Source organism: Oxyura jamaicensis, chromosome 3, assembly GCF_011077185.1.
Source record: "Oxyura jamaicensis isolate SHBP4307 breed ruddy duck chromosome 3, BPBGC_Ojam_1.0, whole genome shotgun sequence".
NCBI classification, from domain to species: Eukaryota; Metazoa; Chordata; class Aves; order Anseriformes; family Anatidae; genus Oxyura; species Oxyura jamaicensis.
In genome coordinates, this window is record NC_048895.1 from 54,633,513 (window position 1) to 54,658,232 (window position 24,720).

The 24,720-nt window shown below is 38.8% G+C and overlaps 1 protein-coding gene and 1 long non-coding RNA gene across 2 annotated transcripts in view; one reads left to right on the forward strand and one right to left on the reverse strand.

Moving 5' to 3' along the window:
- Positions 1–5,813: 5,813 nt before the first annotated feature.
- Positions 5,814–24,720, reverse strand: part of TMEM242 (transmembrane protein 242) — a 21,447-nt gene continuing 2,540 nt past the window's right edge. Inside the window, exons 3-4 of the mRNA XM_035321918.1 lie at positions 20,968–21,105; positions 5,814–7,172 (exon numbers count right to left, since the gene is read on the reverse strand). Of these exons, the coding sequence (XP_035177809.1) occupies positions 7,074–7,172; positions 20,968–21,105 (237 nt within the window). The 3' untranslated portion in view covers positions 5,814–7,073. The remainder of the gene's footprint in view (positions 7,173–20,967; positions 21,106–24,720) is intronic.
- On the forward strand, positions 20,776–22,223 carry LOC118164406. Its single transcript, XR_004749479.1, has 2 exons — positions 20,776–20,842; positions 22,107–22,223. It is a non-coding gene; the product is annotated as an uncharacterized LOC118164406 (long non-coding RNA).

Below are 24,720 nucleotides of genomic sequence, written 5' to 3' on the forward strand. Positions count from 1 at the left end.
TGTTCTGTGCCAGTCTTGTGGGATGCCAGCAGATGTTTAGAAGCGATGCAGAAGCCCCTGTTCTGGTGATAGATCGGCGTAGCTCAGAGCATGAAACACCTGCTGAGCCGTCCCAGGGTTAGAGTTATCGCACCCAGGAATCCGAAATGGTTCCCAAAGGACTGCTCTGCCCCTCGTGGTCAGATCCGCTCTGCTCACCACCACGTCTTCACGTGTGCTGTCCGCCCTGCAGGGTCTTGAAGGGTAGAGGGGCGTCGGGGTGCTTGCAGCATGGAAAGCTGAGGAGACCTGAGGCCTGGGATGAGCCCAGGGCTGGAGCAGCCTTCCCAGTCACGTGTGCGTGTACGGAGGCTTCAGGTGTCACACTGTGCATGTGTGTGTGCCCCTGCATACGTGCACGTGTGTCGGAACTGCCTGGAGCCTATGCCTTTTCCACTTAGAATCATGCACAGGGCAAAGCCCTGCAGGGATGCAGTCTCAAACTAACCAAATCTAATGGCTAACAAACTGCGGTAATGATGGGGACTGGGGTGACAGTGCTGACATACTGCCCTTGTGGTTCCTAAGAGTCCCTCAGAGATGCCTCTCTTTTCAGTTTAGGTAAGTGTGCATTAAAAACTGAGGCCTGTACTATTTTCTCTGGTATTACAGATCCTACCAAATAATGTATTCTTCAGTATTGGCTAATTATTCTCCTACTTGTTAATATACATTATGCTATGGGTCATCATCTACTCTGAAGACTGGTTTTCAGTGGTGTGCATGTTGCGATATAGAGGATAAGAGATTTCTCTTTGAAGGCAGTTTATAAATCTTATTGGGCTCCTTCATGATGAAAGGCACTATAGATATATAAGAGATCAAAGCTGTGTAAAGATCAGTGGTATTTGTTTGCATGAGCCTTCTCTTTCTGTTCCTTCTGAGGATTTCGAGCTTCAAAGTTTCAGCTTTAAAGAAACTCAAAAACCAAAAGAAAGCCCTATCAACCCACCATGTTGCAGCTGGCTTGAGGTCAGGCCAGCCAAGTGCCACATGATTCTGACCTGGACACAAAACCTCAAAACCTTTTCTGCTACAACCTTCTATTTGCCGACAAAAGCTGGTGCAGAGAAAATTTTTACTCTTTTTTTTAATGGCAGTGACAGCCCAAAGAATAAAGTTTTGGAGAGGAGGAACGCTGCTTAACAACAAAGAGGGAAAATCAGCTTAACTTAACTCAAAACATAAGTGTTTCTATTGTGACTTGTCAGTCTGCTAGCAAAATTATTATCATTTGTGAGTATACATTAGCAATTGGCCTAAAAAGCATATGTATTTAATTATACAGTTTCTGGTATGTTTGTCTGAAGTACAGTTTACATTGCATTTAAATCAAATGTTTAAATATTGAGAATTTCAATGTGTGTTTCTGTAGATATCTGCAGGAATTAGGAGCATAAATCCAGTGCATTCCTTGGAAAGAATCAGCTGCATGTAATATGGGTTTTGACTACCTTGTCCTTTGGTATCAGACCTAGTGCTTAGCATGAAGTAAGTCATCCCTGATATGTGAACTTTTATTTTTCAACAGGATCACTGCAGTTTTATTTTATTTTATTTTTTAATTTTTGCTTCTAGTGTGATCTCATAAATGACATTTAAATAAACCCGTGACCCACAAAAACAGCTTTTTATGTTAGATCCATACTGTGGTCAAAAAGAACATACAGATATATTACATAATGTAATAAGCCAAAATTAAATAATAATAATAATAATAATAATAATAAAGAACAAGTGACCCTGTGTGCCCAGTCTGAAAATCTTTCTTCTTTAAAGTGCTGCAAAAACTGTGGGTCCATATTGGCTGGTTATCCATCATCATTAAAGCTCTCACTGTGAGCATCCAAAAGCCACACATCTAAAATCACTTGTCTTTTTTTTTTAACCCCGTTCTTTCTAAAGCAAAATAAATAAATAAATAAATCTAAATTAAAGGGGAAGGAGAAGCAAATAGAACTGTTATGGATCTATGCTTGCCTCTGTAGAGCAACTTAGTGTGAAAGCGATGAGCCAGACACAGATATACAAGTGAACCCCAGACTTTCTGCATATCATCTACACATTATTCTTGAGATAAGTCATAACAAATAATAAATAAGCTGTGTAGCCAAGCAGAATAGAGAACAATAAACTGTCTGCTACACTTTATCAATATAAAGTCATAGTCCAACAGCCAAGGGGAAGCACAGTAAACAGGAACTGGGCTTAATCAGTTGCTGTTGCTTGCAAGAACTCCAGAGACCTTACAGAAGAGAAGAGTGTAAATCTAGTCCGGTGGCACAGGATTTAAAAAGTTCAGTCTTCAGCTGAAGATGTTTCTTTTCAGGAAGAATATAGGAAATGTTTCCACACTATAAGAATCTACGCAACCATGAAAATAAATGTTCCCAGTCTGAGTTATTTGCTCTATTTTTTATTTATTTATTTTGTAAGGAAAAAGCACAAACTAAGAGAAAAGCAGAAAGCATAAAATTTGAACCAGGTCTCCATGTCCCAGGAGGCTGTCCCAAGCAGGAGGCCCCCATCTCCACTATGAAAGCTGTCCTTCTTTCTGTTAATTATTCTTGAGCTTTACCTTTTTGTATCCCAAGTGAATACCTTGATCACAAAATTGTCATGTTTCTATGGTTTCTATATTTTTTTACTATGTTTCTATGGTTTTACCTCGGCACATTTGTAGCAGCGGTACAAGGCACTGCTAGGCAATCAGTGCATAGCCAAAAAGTAAATGTGTGTTTTGTCACAACCCTCTACAGCCAGTACTGCCTTCTCACTCTTGTTACTTTATAATCTAGGGCTAGCGTCATAGGAGAATTGTTCCCATATCCAGATTGTTTTGGTTAAATGTCTCCTCCCTGTTTTGCTGATGATCAGAAAAAAACACATCAGACTGGAAGGAGAGTACGATTCCCAGTTGTCAGACTGTTGAATAACTGAACCAGTTCTCATGAATCTCAAATAAGAGAAAAACCTCCCCCATAGAAATGTGTCCAAGCAAACAGAAAAGGGTGATTTTTGGACATGAAGGATTTAAACTTTCTCTTACACTTTCTGTTTCACAGTCTACAAAAGCCGATTTTTCTATTTTCTTCCGGAATTTTATGATGAGTCCCCAGGTATGCTTGACTAAAGTCCCTTCAAATTACTTTATTTAGATGTGGAAGGAAAAACAACTTGTCTCGTTCACTATGGTCTAGGTTTCTAGTGCTCAGCGCCATGAAGTGGATTGCATCTGGGGAGATAATATCTTTTTTGTACCTTCCAACGTCTGTGAAAAATATCATCCTGGCTAATAGGTTGATTAAAACTCTATATGCTCCAGAAGATAAATATGATTGTTTACCATACTTGCCCAAGATAATGACAGTAGAGAAGACAAGGTTGAAATTCTGTACGATTTCCTCTCTTCCGCACGCAGGGACGTTCAGCAGACAATACACAGCTGGTGCTCCACATAAAGCATCACATTAACTGGTAAACATTTTTCTTCCCATTAGCTAATTTAACAATATGTTCTTGCTATTAAAGAAATAGACAAATCACAGAAAACTTGTCAGCTTAATCCTGATGGCTGAAATAGACCATTGGCCCAGATGGGATTGTTTTCTGGCCTATCAGGCTTAAAACATCCAGGAATTTTGCAACCGCCAGCCCGAACTCTGGCAGTGTTGATTCAGCTCTTCAGCCTTAATTGAGTTTCGGGCACTTAGCTCTCTGGAGATTTTTGAATGACAGCCTAAATATCGAAGGCTACTCCTCTCCGTGTGTATGTTAGGTGACCTGAATTTTCAAAAACGATGAGCTCTGAGGAGTCTGGTTTAAGTCAGCAGATGCCGTAGGTGACAAAAATCGCTGCAAAAGCCCCTGAGACGTTTTTGCCAGAGTGGGCAGTGGAGCAAATTAAACAAGCATTTCCAGTTTGTTTTCATTTGTCACCTTTTACAGCAAAGACACCGTTACTGACCTTGGGACTGGCGGTGTTTCGGAGGCTTCCTTCAGAACCACGAGAAGAGCGGTAGAGCCTGCACATCAGGGTTTCTTGCACAGCCATTTTCCATACGGGTCTCTTCATCATCCTTTTCCCACATCTCCTTCATCTTCTAAGCAACATAGCAGCATGGAGGGAGCTCATGTATTATTAAGTATTGGCCTGCAGGCTAATTTTAGGAACACATGTGGCCTCCATTATTCTTATAACTGAATGTGCCCAGAAAGTTGGTGAAAAACAGAGTAAATGAAACAGAGGCCCACTGAAAAGTGACAATGAAACTCATCGTGGCTGTGCTGTATTACCCACTTTTTATAGCAGTGTTGCAAATATCCCTTTATTTAGTACAACTCTTTGCACAGGAAAAGTTGATAATGAAAATAAACTTCCTCTTCCAAGTTTCATTCATATACTCCCTTGATAGAGAAAGAAAGTAAAAGATAAAATATTTTTTAAATAAAAGAGGAAACAATTAATGAGCCACTGGACCCAACAACTTTTTTGTTTTAGTGTCTACTTCTAGACTTTAAATCTTGAAAATTTATTTACATTTTAATTTATATTGTCTGTTATTGCATTTAGCTTAATTTTGTTTGCTCAGTTGCAATAACTACATACACTTTGGTATTTAGCTGCTATTGTTATACTATGTACTTTTTCCTTCCTTTTGTACAGAGAATGGCACATTTTCTAAGGTTTTGTTGTAGTTTCCAGTAACTGTGCCAAATATTTTCATAAAAAGAAAATAAGCAACATCTCCAAACCAGCAGAATGTGCACCTAGTGAAAAGAACTGCACAGTGCAAGAAAGAAATTCCAGGCCTCCCATGTTTTTCATGTAGATTGAGACTTGATTTACTTTTAAATTATGCTATTACTCTTCTACCTAAGCCTTCATCTAGGAAAAAAGAAAACAAACATTTCCAGCCCATAGCATACAATCAAGTTTGGAATAATATGATCTATGAATTCCTCACTCACTCTTTGGGAGATGTTTTACGTTCAACCTGAGCACAGATTTACCAGATGACTTGGCCTACCAATGTGATTCCATTTTAAAGATTTGTCTGCTAACTTCACTAGATTCACATTTTTTTGAAAAACATCATCTGATATGTACGTATAACTGGACACCTCCTGATTTAATTCATCCTATCTGTCATAAGGGAATTATTTTGTAATATAGTTAGACTCACCCAATGGTTAACCTTCACCAGAAGGGACAACTCTCTTGTGCCAGGACTAACACTCGTCTAACATTCAGGACTCCGTGCTAGGAAACCAGAAAACTCTAATGCTAGAAAATGACTCATTTTTCTTAAGGGTTTCTCCTGACCTGTGCTCTCGCATAGTCACTGACCTGATGGCAGGTAAGCTAGAGTAGAGCGACTCTTTTCAGAGGCAGCTGGCATGGTTCAGACGCTTCGTAAAATTCCAGGACCAGCTGTTCATTTTAGTACAGAGTAAGTTGCCCTCTGACCAGTCCTGTCTTTCTCAAATCGGCTGTGCAGGGAACTTGGATAACTAATTTAGATGAGATTTTACCAGAAGTTATTTTGTACAGATAAAACCAAGTGACCTGAATCCCACCTTAGAAACTGAAGGTGACCAACCTTTAGTTGGCATCATGAGATCTGCACTTACTTCAGTTCCGCACTTGATCAGTTTTAATGGCAGAGCTACTTGTTAAACTTGGTAACTCAGCAATGTTACTGATATGTGTGTGCACAAGCACTGCAGGCATCCCTGTGCATGCAAAGAGAAATATGAAAACAGTACCATTGTTCATGTGCATAGGATGGCAGTATTCACCACAATTTATTTCATATTGGATTACAAACATCGAGCCATGGAAAAGATGTCAACTGTTATACATCAGCTGCTTTAAATATATTATTCTAGTGCTGTCATGTTTTGTAGGACAACCATACTTCTCTATTATTCATCTGACATTTAAAGCTTTTTTTTTTTAACATTTTTTCCTAGGAATATAAAGATTTAATCACAAAGGACAGCTTTGAAGAGGACTTTATTAAATCTGACAGCTGCCTTAATTGGACTGTGCACAATTAATAAAAAAACTGATAATTGAGCATTCAACAAAGGATTGTTCACTGATAGCTGTTTTTTTTTGTTTTGTTTTGTTTTTAATTTCTACAGTTTTACAGATCTACAGTTCTGCAATACAGTGTTTGAGACATTATTCTTCCTAGTTTACACTCACAATTCATGAGATTACTGCAGTTTGGAAATGCCACATTGCTTCTCCTAATAGAAGAGCCACAGGAACCACTGAAATACAAAGTTTTTTCACCTAAAACTTAACATTTCCATACAAATACAGTAGAGGCTTTTATGCAGATTCACAATTGTGGGATCCAATAAAAAGGCTACTACTGAGAAAAGAGAGTACACTTTGTTGAGATCTCTGCTGCTGCTCTACAGAGGAGCTCAGTAGATCATTACTTCCCTATTGGAAGTATTTAAACTTTCCCATCAGACATACAAAAATAGCTTGGTTTAGACACTTTCTCTGTTACAACTTTAAATATCTCCTCTATTTTTAGCAGAGTGCACTGTGTGCTTTACCTTCAGGCTCATTAATGCATCTTTTTTAACTGTCTTATGTTTATATTCCTGATGGTACATATAAATGGCACTGAAATTACTGTTGTTTCCTAGAGAAATTCCCTAAAATTTCTCTTAAAGGTGAATGTGATAAGAGTTTTTTGGGGTTTTGTCCTCATACTTACTGCTGAGGTTAGTTTCCTCTTTAAGTCTTCATAAGATACAGTCTTTTTCTAGTTGAATCAAACTTGTCTTGGACGGTTCATTTCCTCCCAAATCAACTATAAAACATGCTGAAGAAGTACAGTATAAATAATTATTTTAATTCTCTTGCTGTTAGATGTTAACTGGCATCCCCAAGTTCAGTGGACTTGGCCAGTAACTTCCTCAGTCCAAGCTTTCTTCTCTTTTTTTCATATTTCTGCTACTTCCACTGTTCTTGCTGAAAGAGCCATCTCCAAATGCTTCCGATTCTTTCACTTTGATTTAAGTAAGTCTTCCCATTCAACGGTGGACTCACTATTTTTAGGAATTGCTGGAAACATTGATTGCATTTTAGTTCGGAATTCTTTCATCTATAAAAGAGATTTAAAAAAATAAACAGTCAACTGTTAGTAACTAGCAAATAAAGTAGTACCACGAAACCAGAGCTTATTCCTCAAAATATGGCTGTGTGAGGTAAAGAAGAGGCAAAAAGGCCTTAAAAATTACAGCAAATTAAGACATTCCCTCTGATTATGCTGGTTCAACCAAGTGAAAAAAGTATGAAGGGACCCACAACAAGCCCCACTTCTGAAGCACTACACTGGGGTGCCTAATTTGGACCACTTGCCTGAATGATTCACTACCATTATATGATGTGTGTGTGTGTATCTATATATACACATATATATACAATTTTTTTTGTTGTTTATAGGAAAATTATTTCAATATAACATGCCCATATTTTGATGTCAGTGCCTTATTCTACACTTGCTATGGATAAAAGGGCCACTAGGTCTGTTCAAGAATTTTAAAGAAAGTTTAAAGAAAAAAATGTTCACCTCTGCTAGTTTAGGTTTATCTAGCAGCATGAATATAGGTGACAAAATTTGTATATTAGTAGGAAGGAAAATAAGATTCTCAACTACATGTAGGATCATGCTTTTCTTTCTTTGTTGGTAAATTAAAATGTCTGCTATAGAAGAGAAAGATTGCTGGTTTTATATTCTGTGTACCAACACATTAAAACCAATCACCAAATCCATATTTATGGCAACCATTTTATCACCAGTATTTGATTTGATTGTCCTGGCAAGCCAAAACTGAGGTTTAACTTCTTTAAAAGTCACTTGTATTTGAAGATGCTATTTAGATTTAGTGGGTACCTCTCTTACAATATTTTTACTAAAAGGATAGACGTAGAAGAATCAAATTGGTACAAATCCTGTTACACGAACAGCGGGATGTACAGGGGAAGATCTGAACTACTATTTTTAGGACACTCAACAGAATCTATGACATTCACGCACAGGAGACAGGATGTGTGGTATTAACACACTAGATGCAATGACCTCTTCAAGACAAAATGCTGTCTCAAGCACTATGTCCCATGGAGGGGTTCCAAGAAATCGGTATATTCTAAACAGCCAAACAGACGTCTTCTCTAATGCACCAAACTTTTGTGTCTTATGGGTCATCAGTTTTTTAAACAAATACCTACGGGCGTTTTCTATTCAAGCCCTTCTGCGTATGAAAAATTCTAGCAGATGACTGGTACTTGCTGGAATGCAATTATTCAAGTTACAGCTGATACAAAGAAAGAAACAGTTTACAAAGAAATTTTAAAAATATTTGCTAAGAAAATAATTAATTATGATGGAGGAAAACATTTTAGTTCCACGTTTTTGTGTAAAAATGCCTAGGTACTGCTAATTAAATAAAAATACATGTTATATAAAATAGGAGGAAAATTCAGAGCCAAATTATCCTTTTAGTTTTATCCTGTCTTTGTTCTTATGCAAAAAGGAATCCACTCTCTGCTTTACATTTTATTTTGATCAGATAGCTGTTTTGATTAATTTCTTGGTTTGTTACTGTTTGTTGTTGTTGTTTCTTTTCTTTTCTTTTTAAATCTTGGCACTCAACACAATATCTTTGCTACTTGGTTAAACCTAAAAAGCTTTCATAGACAGGTAGTATTTACAAAGATACTGAACACCAGTATCTGAGACAATGTAGGAGAACAGCCAAAATTACATTACACAATTGCTGACAATTGAATACAAGTATTTACGGTATGAAATGCTTTAGGAACTTTGTTTTGCCCCAACTCTTTTTTTTTCTAGTCTTCTCTAATTAAGTTACCTGAGTTCTCTGATGTGTGGAAAGTATTTAACATACTAAACATCTTTTAATTCCTAGAGACTGAACCAAGCTCTCTCATCTCACTCTAAGTATTATTTGAGTGTTTGGTAACATATGAATAGTCAGATCCTAACCTGATCTGCCATACAGCTGGTAAAACTGGAAATAAACATTTTATACCAGCTAATGATCTGGTGAAATCTGTTTCTCGTTTTTTTGTTGCTTTTTTTTTCTTTTGCTGCTTCTAAACTCTGATTTTTATTTATTTCTAGCCCTACAGGACACCTCTATTACTCCACTGACAACACAAGATACCAAAGGAAAACTAAAAGCAATTATATAAGGCCTCCAAAAAAAGGCTGCTGAGTAGGGAAGCCATTCAGTAAACTACAGTGCTGCCTCCCTATAACAGATAACTCATAATTACCAATATGTCAAACCCTAACCCTTAAATGCACAAAGCAATCTTGTCTGGGAAATAAAACACTACAGGTCTATTCTGGAGGAAGAAAAAAAAAAAAAAAAGTATTTATTTATTTATTTAGGAAGCACTAAAACAGTGCTAGCAACTGCAGATTTAAAAACATGCAGATTTTTTCTCTCCCTTCAGAATGCTAATTTATGTTCTGCAGGTAAAAGCAACTCATTTCCTAGAAAAGCAATTTTCCTTTAACACATGGACAAAATTAGAACTGTTCAATGTCTTTTTTTTTTTTTTTTTTGTATTAAGGCCCCTTGAAAAATTTCCTCAGCCTTATCTCCTTAGATCCTAATGCTTATTTGTAAAACCGCTTTGCAGATTTTGGCAGTCTGTCTCATTGATCACTTCCTCTCTTGCAAGCACCTTTGTCCTTTTCCATGTACCCTACTATTTCTTTCCACAATGGTTTTTGAGTTTTTGCGTAATACATTGAGCAATGTAACTAGTACTACTCGTGGACTTCTATTTTCTCTCTCCCTCCAGTACAAAACTGCACTACAGGACTTCATCAGGGCTTTGATTTGGACTTCTAAGGTATTTCCCCCTTCTCTTCTGTTCCACTTTCACCGGCTTTTCAGTTTCTTCCTCCATTTCCATGTTCGTGCTTGTTGCACAAACTCAATGTACTTCTAAATCCTGGCCGCTGTCCTCCCTGCACTCAGAGCTCCTCTACAGCTCACTTCCCACGCTGCCTAAACGCATGGAGACAACCAAGAACCAGCTTTTCTCTGATGGGTGGGACCCGCGTATGCACACACAAACAACCAGGGAAACTGCAACCCAGAGTTCCTCTCCCTTCTCTCCCAGTGACAATGTCTGTCTGCATATGAAACCTTCTTGTACCAAATTTTAGGCTGCAACTTCTTTCAGTCAGAGACCATGAGCTCAGTGTGTTGGGCCTTGCCTGGCCAACCTGTATTTAGTATAGGACCTCGTTTGGCCTTCAAAATAACTCACAACTTCAGAGGATCCTGGTAGTGAAGGCAAAAAAAAATCCACTAGTGATATGAATTAGCTATCCCGCCATGAAATGGATTTCTTGGTATCCATTCAGCCTCCTACATTGTGGTAAGCTTCTTGTGAAAATGAGAAATTTAGCTTTGTATTCTATGAATACTGCACGTTCGTGATGAGGAAACGCTGCAATTGTGAATCCATGTCTTGTCTTGCCTTTTTTTAAGTAGACATCGCATTTGGAAGGTCTCCTCTCCCCTCTCCAACCCAGAAATCTTCTTCTGTATTTTCTCCAATTACAAAACACACATGCCACTGGTCTCAGTTCAAAAAGCGTTAATTTAATTGGCAAAGCCAATATGCTATCCACTAAACACTGGAATGTTTTGAAGTAATTCACTGAAATGGCTGCCTCTTTACTATTGCCAGCCACAGACCCCGGGGTTCTCAGTTCAACTGTAATAATGTCTCTGATTAATAGCAGAGTAAACCGAGCACTAAAAGCTGAACGTATTCTACCTCCTTCTGCTGCCTTCAGGATCGCAGACCGCTCTCTCAAATCCTGCTTCTGCACCTAGTGGTACATGAGCGATTTGTAGCACATTTCTTGATTTAACATTCCAGCATTCGCTTTTCCTGGAGGCAACTCTCTGAAGTCAATTTCATTCGAGTGATTTTTTTTTTATCATAGATATTGCAAAGCTTGACACTGTTTTTTCCTGCCAAATAAATTACAGTAACTGTTCCACCTCTGACTGTCAGGCTTCTTTCTAAAAGGGTATCATCTACCTTACTGCATTAAATAATCTGTAATAGCTACAGATCACTGTTATTTTCTTATCTTAACCTAATGATCCTGCCTCAGGTGGCAAAAATATGGGGACCTAAAAGCATCTTCCATTTAATAATGTCTTTTTAATGTACATCGTTGACAGAATGTCACACAAAAATTGGGATAGCACTATTACTGAGAGCACTTACGTGGCCGTTCGTATTAAAATGAATGGAAGAGGGGCTAAAAGAGTCTATTTGAATCCTAGAATGAAAGTTTTATGAAGAAATGTTCTCTTTAATGTCTGACATTCATAATAGGCCAACCCAGATTCTAGGAATTATTAGCTTCCTATTTTAGTACTTGTACCAGTAGGAACTGCTTACATTAGCTTCCAAGTGAAATGGGGTTAGATGCCCTGGACTGGAGCATCAGCTGGCAGCAGGATACGGTGTGTCCGTGCCACATGTTCTCATCAGCCACCTTCCACCTCGCAAGGCATGAAGATAAGACAGGCTGCCCCGGATTTAAGAGCATCAGCAAGGATTGTTCTGGCCACCATTTTCCAAATCTCTAAAATGATTGCTGTCACCCTTGTTATCAAACACTTACCAAAGCCTGCATACAGAAATAGCAAGGTATTTGCAGAAAACAGCAAGCACCGAGCCCTTACAGCACTCCAAGGCAGGGCGGATAGCCTGCCAGCTGAAGCGATTCCCCGAGTGTCAAGGTAAAATGGAGCACTCGGTGCAGGGCAGCCTGCGCCTGCTCCCACACCGACCTCTAAAGCAAGCATGGAAAACAGTGCTCTGGTCCATGTTCTTATACCTTACACTTTACTGGCAAAGGCATTCCCCATGTTCCGACTATTCAGAATCTGTGTATCTTGTGAATGGGAAGGAAGCTGCTCTGCATCACAAGCTGAATACATGAAAAAGGAGGTGGTTAGCGAGTTATTATCAATGGGAAAAAGAGACATTAATTTACAAACACCAGGATAGTAATCTTGTAAACCACAATATTAAAAAAAATAAATAAATAAAGGCAACTAATTTTCTGGAAAAGCTCTCACTAGCTTCAGAGATATATGAGTATACTTCAAATTTCTGTACATTTCCCAGTTGATTTTTCTGAAAGGAAAGGCTAAGAGCTTAGGTTTTTGTAGTATATGATATCTCAAATCTGATGATGTTTGTGTTTTGTTCGCAAGCCCATTCCCATTGATTTTAGCGATCCTGTACCAGGCTTCAAAATAAGAATAATGGTACAAAGTTTGGACTATACTGCAAAAGGCCTTCGTGCCATGCAGAAAAATGGAGTGAAATACTTTTGAAATCTTTGAGGAACTTGCTATTTATTTCTGTAAAATCTTACTTTCTAATCTGGGTGCCTGAAAAGAACATCCACATGATTAGTCTATTATTGTGTATTACTCATTGCTCCTTAGTCACCTGGGGCAATTTGAAAAATTAATGTAATCTAAGATTTAAAATAGTTAAATATCTAAATGTATAAAGCATGTTAGTTAATGGACCCAAAGCATCAGGATGAGTGTCCCCACTGTATAAACTCGTGTGCTGTAATTTGGATTTCTGAATTAAATGAAACACATGAATGGTCTGCAAGTAGGCCGTTCCTGAAAAGGGTAACCTGAGTAATTTTTTTCCTCTGTATGTCCAGGAATTCACAGTATGCATCAGCCATAACTGAGATTCAGAGCTGAGAAGAGAGCCAGCACAAAACTAAAGCCCTGTTCTGAAGCGATGAGTAAGCCCTGACGCCCGGAGCAGCACTGAATTGCACGCGGGTGACCCATCAGAGCAGGCAACCCATCAGAGCTTGTGTTGCTCAAGGATGGGGACGACTGGGTGCTTGCAGTCCAGCACAGCAGCCTGGCTCCTAGAGCACAGAAGCATACAGTGAGCACAGCCATCCTGCCACGCTTCATGGAGCACAGGAAGACCCCAAGGTACCGAGATGTAGCATGAGGAATTCGTACCACTCAGATAAGCTTTTATTCAGACTTTAGTTGTACACGTGTAGTTTGCATTACGTGCAGCCAAGAAGCACATTGATCCACCTGCATACTTCCAGAGACCTGGGGCTGCTCCACGAAGGCAATTTCAGACCAAAGGCTGAACGCTGCTGTATCTGTCTGCCTTCCTAACTGGTTGTTGGCAGCTGACAGCGATGAGTCTCTTCCAAGACACAGTAAAATAATTCCTCGAGAGAGCTACTGCTACAGCCTTCCTATATTCTTGAAATGCTTCCTTACAGCTATCCCTACTGATAATGCAGATGTAGCAGCTTTCTGGGAAGAAAATGATGGTCCTATTCCTTGAATAAGCATTCTGCTATATCAAGTACACAGTGAAGTTCACAGGTTCCCTGTTTTTTCTTTTTACTTGTTGTGCAAAATGCTAGCAGTACGTATGTGTGGAGGCAAGTCTTCCCCTCACCAAACTAATTAGGCAATACAAGCAGTACAGAAAAACTGTGTATAAACAGGAGGAGGAAGTGCTAACTTGTACTAGTACTTCATCTTATTTCTAAAATCTGGAATTTAAGTACTGAGGAAGTAAAACAATGTCCAAAAAAAGGGCAAATTTGAATTATTTCGAGTTCTGTGATCATGGAATAGGAAAGAAAAGATTTTATTGTTCAATCAAACTCGGGCATGGTAAGGAATAGAAAAGTCATGAATAGGTGGGGATTAAATACAAGGAAAATTAAAAACTAATTGTAAAAAACATCTAGGAATGACTCTGATGATTCTAGAATGATTCAATGAGACACAATGCTTTTATGGCAGCATTTCTTTTATATATTTTATACTTTAATTTTCTATTAGATACATATTTTATATCATATAGCAGCATATGCTATTTATGACATAGCATATAATTGGAAGCCTCTGCAATATGTCTATGCTTGGTTGAGATCTGTAGGTAGTAGTACTGTTTATGGATGCTAAACCCAGTAATTTGTGAAGACTACTTCCCCGTGTTCTCATTTCATTTCTGAAAATCATCCACCCTTAAACCCAATATTCTTTTGTATTTATATTGTACCTATGAATATAGTCACACAAAATTGTATCAAATATCTCCCAAAATAGCTGAGAGGATGCTAATATTGTTATACTTAAAATGATGATTTAGAGGCTAGGTTTCCTCCAGAGAAAAGCAGCCCGCCTAGGAATTGTCCCTACCAACAAAACCACGGCAAGCATATATTCTTCGTGTCAGTTTTAATTGTTTTAGATGTCTCTACACAGCTGTGCAATTGTGTTAGGCTGTTAATATTTTAAAGGTTAAGATCAATGAAAAAGAGGATATTTCATTAGGAGTCACCATAAAAATGATAAACTAATATTTTGTAACTATATTAGTTACAAATTACTAGGCAATTCTTCTCCGTATTTTCCCAGCTTTCCGTAGAGCAGATACATAAGCAACAAGACACGATCTCACAAACCTACGGATGAATCATCCCAACCCTTCTCCTATGGGAGAACAAATGCTTTTATTTCTGAGGAAATAAAACCTAATTTACAGAGGGCATGGAGAGCAAAAGGCCTCTTACAGCACAATCTATCTTGTTTGTTAATTGTTGAATGCTTCAGCATGCAAGTGCTGAAGCATTGTTCTGCTTCAAAAAAAAAAAAAAAAAAAGGTTCGTAATTGCTGGTATGTAAAAATAATAATACCAAGAGACATTCAGAGGTATGTTTTAGTACCTGTCAACTATTCTGTAGCTGCTGCAAGTATTTATTTAAAAACAACACCCTGTTTATTTAAAATAAAGGTTTACAAGTTAACTGTAACTTCTAGAAAACTGTGAAACATTTTTCCGGGATATTTGGTACTGTTGACAAATGGCAGCCATATTGCATGGACACTGGAATTCAACTTAATGTGATGATCACCATCAGTTATTCCTGTAAATAACTATTGTAAATAACTATTGTAAAAAAAATAAGCACACTGAATGCAATACAGGGATAAATTTAAACAATGTATTGACGACAGTCAGCTACAGGGGAATCAGACTATGCAACTACTCTAAAGTCAGAGGTTGAAGAGTAAAGATAAAGCACTTGGGGACAGAGGAAGGAGTCAAAAAAGTCTTTTTCAAAAAACAAGGAATCATTTATTTCACAAAAGTAGACCCTGCCCATTTCAGTCACCAAATAAAGCAAGGAAACACCATGGTGTGCACCCTGCTTGTACAGACTTACCAAATGCTATGTTTCCGCCTTTAAAAAGATGTGTTTAAGCAGCAGGGAAGGCAGGGGACAGACCAGATAAATCACTCCAACTGTATTAGCTCCAGCAAGTCTGCTGTGCGTTAGACTTTTATTTTAGATTTTACAATTTTATTGTAACTTTAGCTTAATTAAAGCATTTAATGTGAAGTAATATTACAGAAATAAAACAATAGATTTGGGGCCTAATTCAGAGAACAATTTTCCTTTTCTCCAAGTTTCCAGGACCATGCCATGACCACAAATTTTACCAAGTATTTTAACGGTACACTCACAGACATGGTTTGCAGTGCTGCAAATGGACTGCGCTCTGTGCCTTCATGGACAGAGCTGAGATCAGAACTGTTTCAATGCCACAATGTTTAGACAATTTATCATTAGAAAATGATTTATAAAAGATTATGTGCCATTTCCTTTTTGATCAGTTACTTCTCACCTCTGATAACCCTGTGATTTTAGATACTGAAAGGTTTTATTTCAGCACAACACTTAACTACGAAAGCCTGCTGTAATATTACATGACGACCTGAGATCTAAGACCAGTCTGTGCCTGAAAGCGATGGTGCTACCCATGGGACACGGGACATACCCATGCCATGGGACAAGGCTAGAGGCAGTCCAGATTTTAAAAATCCCCTAGATATGGCCATAGGTGTCCCCACACCCAAACTGCTTCACTGACCCCGTGCTGTTGTTTGATGACACTTTCTAATACAGAGCTGCTAGGCCCTGGGATAATCCAAGGTGGACCTACTAAAAATATTTTCCTAAGAAATTGTGGGAAGCAAGTTAAAAAAGTCATTCTAACTGTTAATGACAGCTGGATAATTTCTGCACGGGGTACAATGTAAAAATAGATAACTATAAGCTCCTACGTTCTGAAAATGAAGATTTCTCCTTCACATTAATGAAAAAGAGAATTTAAACCATTTTCAAACCAAGTCCTCACTGACCCATCGCTTCTCAGTTTGGGGATAACAGTTCACAGGAATTTGCGAGGGTTTATTACTTAGCAGCATATTCTAGGATTACAGCAGTGATAACTGCAGTCAGGGGATATTAACAGCCCATCCTGAGACAGCATAAAATCTTTTATATCCCTTACCGAGATATAAAGATCAGTTGCTTACTGTCACTCCTGGGTTTTCATGCTAGCATAAAAATCAGTAGGCTGTACAGCTATGGGGAACCACCCTTAACAATAAAGCCATTTAAGAGCTGGAAGTAGGCATTGTCACAGCACTGTTTTAAGAACCAATAAACCACAAAGATTACATAAAAAACTTAGTATCACCAAAGCTGGAGCATCATCCTAGTGTCCAGAACAGATCTTAGCACTGACTGCTCCGTGCCTGCTTCTCCAGCAAATGCAGGCTGCGTCAGAAGGCATAAACACAAAGCATTTCCACGGCACTGCAGTTTTAGTTTCTTTCCGCAACACGAACTGCTGAGTGCTCGCAATGCTGCTTCAGAACCACAGACGCAGATTAATTACAGCAATTATAACTTATCAAGGAAATATCGTGCCGGTTTGTTCTTGTCGTTCCATCTCTGACTTTGTAAGTGATGACAAGATAATTTAAACAGTCACAAAGCTTACAGTCATACATATCTTTATCAATCACCCTGTCCCGTTGATGAAAGATGCTCACAGGGACCACGTCCCTGAACATTAACATCACAGTATTTTGGCAGTGATACCAAGTGAAGAGCGCTCTTCTGGGCTCTAACCAGTGGCAACAGCATCTGCCACAATGGTAATACTTGTTCAAGAAAACGGGTCATTATAAGGCAATTAAAAACACTCATTCAATAAGCGTGAAAAATAAAACGGGCTTATTCCTAGACATTGAACGTGCTGATGTTCCCTCCTGCTGCCAGCAGATGTAGCTGCAGTGCAAGACAGACAAAGCACGCACATACATCCCCAATTCCCTGGCCCCCATGTGCAGGGGAGCCCGAAGGCCCTGCCCTCCTCCTGCAAAGCAGCCTCTGTGGGGAATCTGCTTTGCCCAGTAGGGTGTAACAGACAGGCACTTGACAGATAAGAATTATAATAGACTATTTTTTTTTCATTAAAGAAAAAAAAGTGTACCAGTCTCATTGCTGGTTTTAGTTTTGTATTTCCAGGTGAGTGGAAGATGCTTACCACTTCTTCCTATGGGCACAAGTATGATCAAGATGGATTAATGGCAAGCACACTGATTACAACAATTGATGGACACCAGTTAAGTAGCCCACTACTACAAACCACTGCATGGCTAAAGTGAGCAGTGTTCAAAGCACACAGAGCACATCGTTTGCTGTACTTCTAACTTTACTGCCCAGCTTTGCGTCTCCTTTCAAGTCAGAGCAAGCTCTGGTGTGCATGAACTTCAGCAGTTTATGTGGATGATCAGTCAGGGGGAAAACTGCTCAATAGCGTTGATGGCCAGGAAGCTACTGCTTTGAGATCTCCAACCCATCACACCTGGCTTTCCACTGTGGCTTCTTGTGTTTTACTCCCTGAGATGGTATTAGGCATTAAACCACGCAGCAGCTCAGTTTTACTTGACTCAGAACTCCCCTCCAAACTGCACATGAAAGTCAGCCCTTATTCACTGAGGTCCCCCCCAGACGCTCACAAGGACAGAGCTGACAATGAATTGGAGAACACACTGGAGTTAACGTATTTTTATGTGTGACAGACACAGCTTCTTTTTTGCTAAATGAAACATCTGTGGTGTTTACAATTAGAATTTTATTATGCTTAACAACTTAATATTGAAACACCATATGAGCTGTCATAATATTGTTACCAATATTACCAGTAGCTCTTAAACAAATGAAGTTGGTGCCCAGCTGAGAGCTGATAGCAGCAGGACCAGATCGCTAATTAGCAGGTCCCAAAGGCAGCTGGTTGTTGTTAAAGGCAGTAAGGTGAAGGGGCAAGGCAGGAAGCTCTTCTTCTCTTTGTCCAGCTGCCAGAAGTTTAGTTATTAAGACCTCACAGGTTCCTGGCATCAAAATGAATCAAGCTTTCCTTAAGGTCATGTATAATACAGCGCTTTCAAAAGTCTGCTTTGAAGTCATAGCTTTCAAATCTACATACATCATGCTTAGCTTGAAATTGTAATTTCAATTTCTATAGGTCTATGGTACAGGAGCCTGCAACTGTTACTGTGCAACTGAACTCACAGCATTCAATTACACTGAAGACATAAGATGTTTTTATTCAGGTAAGCCTGTAAGAGCCTCTTTTAAGCTGTTGAACTGAAATTAAAATTTGAAACATGGAGCTTAGTGTAAAATCAGAAATGTCTTCTGTGGTCTGAAAAGTTAATATGCAAAGAAACTTTATTTCACTAAGTGGTAACTCCAGTAAATAGTTAACACAAATTACACTTGATTTATTTTTCTGGCTATCTAATAACTATTAGATACAACAAATGCAATTAATATGGGTCCTTAAAAGTTAGTATTGTAGCTGGCCAATCACTAGTATATTGTCTCTGCTTACGTGACAGCAATGAAGAATTTTCAAATGTATCATGTTACCCCATGAAATATTTTTCCTGAGTCAGTATTTGCTCTGGTTGTTATGTTAAAGCAGTATGCAAAAAGTGTCAACAACAATCAAAAATGACTTATTCTAGAAATATTCTTAATTCTAAAGAATGTCTTCTCTTTGGTCAGAGTATTTCATCTTTAAAACTTCTGATCTTGTACCTTCAGCTACTTTAAACGTGTTTGATTTTAAGAGACATAAGGTAAAACAGGATGAAGAAATGCATGAAAATCAATTTACAAATGCCGATTTTTGGTTTTTAGCTCTATTAAACAAGTTTCTTTCCTGCAGCTGGAATTTAAAAGTCTATAGTGAAAGCAATAAATATGTCAGTAGAAAGCAGGGAGGCAGCTGTTCAAAATCACGTGGGGCCACAGGCTCGACAGAAATCTGCTTCCTTCAGTGCCTGCAGTTCTAACTGTGCCATGTTGTAAAATGTAAGCAGCCCACAACAGGCACTTGCTGCAGCTTTTTAAGAGTTGCCTCCATTTCCTTTCAATACCAACACAACACAGAATATAATACGGAATGACTTTTTGACTAGGAATGTTCAACTAGTTGCTAAAAGGCTGTGCACCGTGCTGCATGCTTAAGACCCAAGAGCCACTGCTGTCAGGATGCTCCCTGTCAGACTGTGACGTCCTGGGACTTGGCCATCTCAAGTTCATGCAGTTGTTCCTTGTTATACAGTCTCAAGGAAAGTGGCCTCACAAGAAAAGCAAGCGATCGTGGGTCCAGGTCAGCATTTCTCAAGGAAAATAAAAATTAAGCTTACTGACCAACAGTAAACAGAAATTGCTGACTAGGGAGATTTTGCTATCCTTATGCAGGAGCAGAAGTACTCTAAGAGAATGAGTCCTCTTGGATGATGATATACTGACAGTAAATTGAGTGGAATGATGTAGCTCAGCATGCAGAGAGTATAAATTAGTATTCCCACTCTTCTTACCCCTTTTCTGCTATTCCACTGTAGCCTGACAAGGACTTGAGTATAAACAAAATGCATTGTAACTGCATCCTGCTATGCTTTGCTGTGTTCTGCCTGAATTTTATGGTTAGTAGTGAGATTCAACATTGGAGACCAAGGAAGATGTGATTGTATGTTGGGACTCAAACCCACAGGATCCACTTGCAGAGTGGACAAGAAGTGAGAACTTGAATAAAGCTATTAATGAGTATCAGGATGAAGTAATATCTTGCTGCTTTTAGTGTCTGGAGAGCATGAAATGCTTTGCTGAATATAGAATTAATTTGTCACAGAAAGTAGAGGAAGTCTATTCATTCCTACCCCTTAAAAGGATGTAGACAGTTCTGCCAAACAGCTGCAGGGGAACTCTTCAGTCATGGGCTCATTACTAGGGGCAAACCAAAATGCTTACATGAACTCTAGTGTTCACACTCAACACTGTGAAACACTGGAACAGAAACACTTGGCTAAAGATAGCCTTGGCCCCTTGAGACATACAGATGCTTCCCGAGTTTCTTTGCCTTGACATGGCGTGTCATGGAATGGCACTATGTTACATATCTTCTGCCCCTTTGCCCCTTACAGCAACACATTAGAAAGAAAGCTGTCTTCCTCTCAGTTCTTATGTCCCTCGTGTCCTGATGCAGAAAATGGACCTTGAACAAATAAACAGGCATCTCTAAAGATAGGACTTGGGGGTAGCCCTCAATTCAGTAAGCAAAGGATACAGAAAGCTTGCAGCTACTATTTTAGTCTGTGAAGTAGAACACTGACTCTTTCCTGAAGAATCTGAAACATCTGTGTAAATAAACATAAACTGGACAAAACTTTTCTTCCCCCAGACTCTCTCTTCCACTGCATCACACTTGGGGAAGATGCAAGAATGACTTTCCGGACTGCAAAGCCCTCAGGTTAGTCACTCTACAGCTGGGGAATGAAGGGGTACTGCCAGGCTGAAGTAGTATAGAGATGCTACCCCAAGATGACTGACTCTAGGAAAAATATGGTATTTGAGAGGATCATGCTTGCTACTCACACTGTGAACACCCAGAGCCTTCCAGATAGCAAAACTTAGCAATCCAACTCCGCACCATGCATAGAGTGAGCCCCAGCCTAGGGCTCGTAAGGCCAGTGATGATCCACTCTCTGGTAATGCAGCTGTGGCAGTAATACCCTAGAAGCAAAAACAGAGTGATCAAGACAAAGTGAACAATAACTGGTATAAGGGGGGAGAGGGGGAAGAACTTAAAACCTTTAACTTAGTGCTCTAGAATTTTTCCTGTCCTGCCAGATGTGGTAGTGTGGCCACAGAAACTCTTGTTATGGATGCCAGTAGGCCCAAACAGACACGCAAGTACTGTTACCCAGAATTGTCACAGTGAACTGTTTCATGGGCAGAAGAATCTGACAGGTGTCCCACCACTCAGAATACAAAACTGGATCAAAACCCCAAAGTGGATCACAAGCCCTTATGCCAGAAACATCAGAACACAGTAATCTTACAAATCTGATTTTTGGTACTGAGGGGGAGTATGAGTAGGTCAAGACCTTCAATCTATTATGTCTTCATCTGCACTCCTGAAATAGCAACTCAGAAAGCTGGATGAACCTATGTAGCTTTCTGTGACTGAAAGGCTGATTTTGAGGGGCTGCAGTTCTGAAGGAGCTCTAGAAACTGTTTAGGAAAACTTTGAAAAGAATAAGCAGCAATGTTAAACCCCATCCCCTGCAGAGTTCACTAAGTGGCAACAAAGATAATGCTATTCAGCGTTCCTACTTCTGTTTTTCTCAGAAATAGGAGTGGGTGTTTTTATGATTCTGCTGCTTGAGAGTCTTCCATGAGATGTGTCCTGAAAACACAAAACACTTGGATGTCATCTCAGTCCAAGAAGAATGGAGCCTCAACCATGACTAAGTCCCAACCATGATGCCACCTTTTCTGTCACAGCACATCAGGGCACAGTGCAGCTAGGAAGTGCACGAACGCGTGCTGGCTTACATCAATCAGTTCACACTGCCGGTTTGCTGCTAGCCAGCCGTTCTTGGATCACAATGCCCGCTTCTCTCTACTTATGGGCTGCAGGAGAGCTTCAGCCTGTAACAGCAGTAAGACATAATCCTCTCACGCCTAGTGGTAAACGTCAGTAAAAGGGTTTGGTTTTTTTCCCCCCTCAGAAGGATCACTGTTAAATTCTTCACATTGAAACACGGATTTAAGAAGATAACAACTAAAGACTGGCATCTGTGGTCCTCACACAACTGAATACTCCTACTTATTTACTGGGCATTTAAAAAAAAAAACAAAAAAAAACAGCAATTATTCCTCAGAGGTAAACTAATGAGAGTGTAGGTGTACAAATACATTCAGTAAAAAGTTTTTTCATTTGTTGTCTAAAATATGGAAAGGTGAAATTAACTTGTGGAAAGATACTAAACTAAAATAGGGGAGATTTAGGTTAGATGTTAGGAAGAAACTCTTCACTCAGAGAGTGGTGAGGCACTGGCACAGGTTGCCCAGAGAAGCTGTGGATGCCCCATCCCTGGAGGTGTTCAAGGCCTGGCTGGATGGGGCTTTGGGCAACCTGGTCCAGTGGGAGGTGTCCCTGCCCATATCAGTTGGCTGGAACTGGGTGGGCTTTGAGGTCCCTTCCAACCTGAGCCATTCTATGAAAGATCTAAAATAATTTTATTCTAAAATATGCCAAAGAACTGCACTTTTCTGTTTATCACAAAAAGTAGGAAAAAATCTTCTGCATTTTCTATAAGACAGAGAAGCTTTTTCTTCTTTGATGTAATTCAGCACATGAACAGTGCTTATCAGTGTGGTATTTGATCAGTGAAAAAGCATCAATATTTCTTTTTCCCCTTGGCTTTGTATTTATCAAAATGATCCTGAGGTAGTGCTCAGTATTAACGCTTGTCCTCTGGATTTAGTTCTAGGCAGGACAAATAACCAAGGACAAATACACACTTGCAAAGGGCACAAGCAGTATCTACCTTGATTCTTATTTATTCTGATTGGAACACCCCAAAAGTGGAAGCAGATAACAAAACAGTGCTCTGTAAGCATGTGTATACACATACACAGATGTGCATAGACACAAACACCGGAGATCTCTAGTTACACCATTAAATCACATCCTATTATTTCCTCACCACTGCTAATGAACTTTCTTAATGCTTTCGGTAGAGATTGTATTGAGTAGATCTAAAAATGCTGATGATTATTTCTGATGTTTTCCTGCCTCAAGAGTCTAAACATATACAACATGTAGAAGAATTTCTCCCACTTGGAAGATGGAAAAAGAATGGACAAAAATATCCTCTACACAGAATCTTTAAATAGAAGTCATTATCTGTGAAAATCGCTGGCAAAAAAAAAAAAAAAAAAAAAAACCTCAAATGCTATTTAAATGCTTGATTGTCCCAGAAAAAAATAAGTGCTATGTAGAAACAGTTGATTTGGTTTTACTGACAGCAGTCAAACAGTGTTTGGTCAAAAACCAATTCCTCAGTATTATTAAATAATAAAGATCTCTGTAAACACCAAAATTTGTCATTTGATTATCAGATACTGTGTTTGGAGCATCAAGAATCCTAATTAATGAAATGTGATAAAAAAAAAAATAAGACGAGTAAACTAGTATAATATCATGGGGGGAAAAAGGCATCACCAACAAAAGAACATTTTTAAGAGAACAGTTTTATTCATAAACCTGTTATTCTACGCACAGATTTTCTCTTCGTTACTGCTCCTACACTGAAAAAAAGGTAACTCTTTGATTTAAAAAATCAGCTATTAACCAAAATATAAAGCCAAAATATATGCTCTACACTGTATTTTTATTTTTATTTTTTTCTGGAAGATACAAGCAGGAAATGCGACAAAAAGAAATGACTTTTTTTTTTTTTTTTTTTCCAGAGACAGGCCTCAATCCTGTAAACAGTCTCTTGTGTATATGAATGTATTTGAAAGGAACCAGCGCCTAAAATAAATGTATGGTAAGTTGACTGTATTCAGTGTGTTCACTGCTTTATATGACCTAACTCATTGTAAAACTAAATGCTGGTAAAATTGGATGCTTCTCATAGGCAGGCTGCTGCATTTGACCATTTAATTTTAACACACATCCCAAAACATAATTTTTTAATTGAAGGCCTCTGCGGTCGTTCACAAGACAGGATTATGTAGCCTCAGTTTTAAGTAAATATGGGGCTCTGCTTCTACAAATTCTTATGATACTTAGTTAAGTTCACTGCCATGGAGGAGGTACAGTTAAGTTCAATTTCAGCTTTATCTCTTGCCAGCAACATCAATGCTGTTCTGCAAGACTAGGGTCTCATACTGTTGCTTCCTCAAAATATGAAAGCAATCATGAAATCATGATGCTGTGATGCTACAACTCCTCCATTAAATTGCTATTTTTTCTCCCATCAAACTATTTAAATTGGTCCCAGACTGCATTACATTTTCTTCTTGTATGCTGCAGTTCCACTGGCACAAAAGATAGCACAAACCAGCAAGGATGCTGAAAGAATGGGTCTTTTATTTCTTTCCAGCATTAATTCTGGGATGGTTGGGTTACTTCTTTGAACAGCACTGCTGGCTTATGTTTGCCTGAAGTACCTGCCAAGCTATGGCCTCACCTTAAATGGAAAAAATACTGTTTAGGCATTAAGCATCTAATAGGGAAGCAACCATCTTTAGTTATTCATAGTTACACTTCTATTCTTATACATTCTTATACATGTTATTAAAAACAATAGGCAATGACCTGCAGTAACTCCA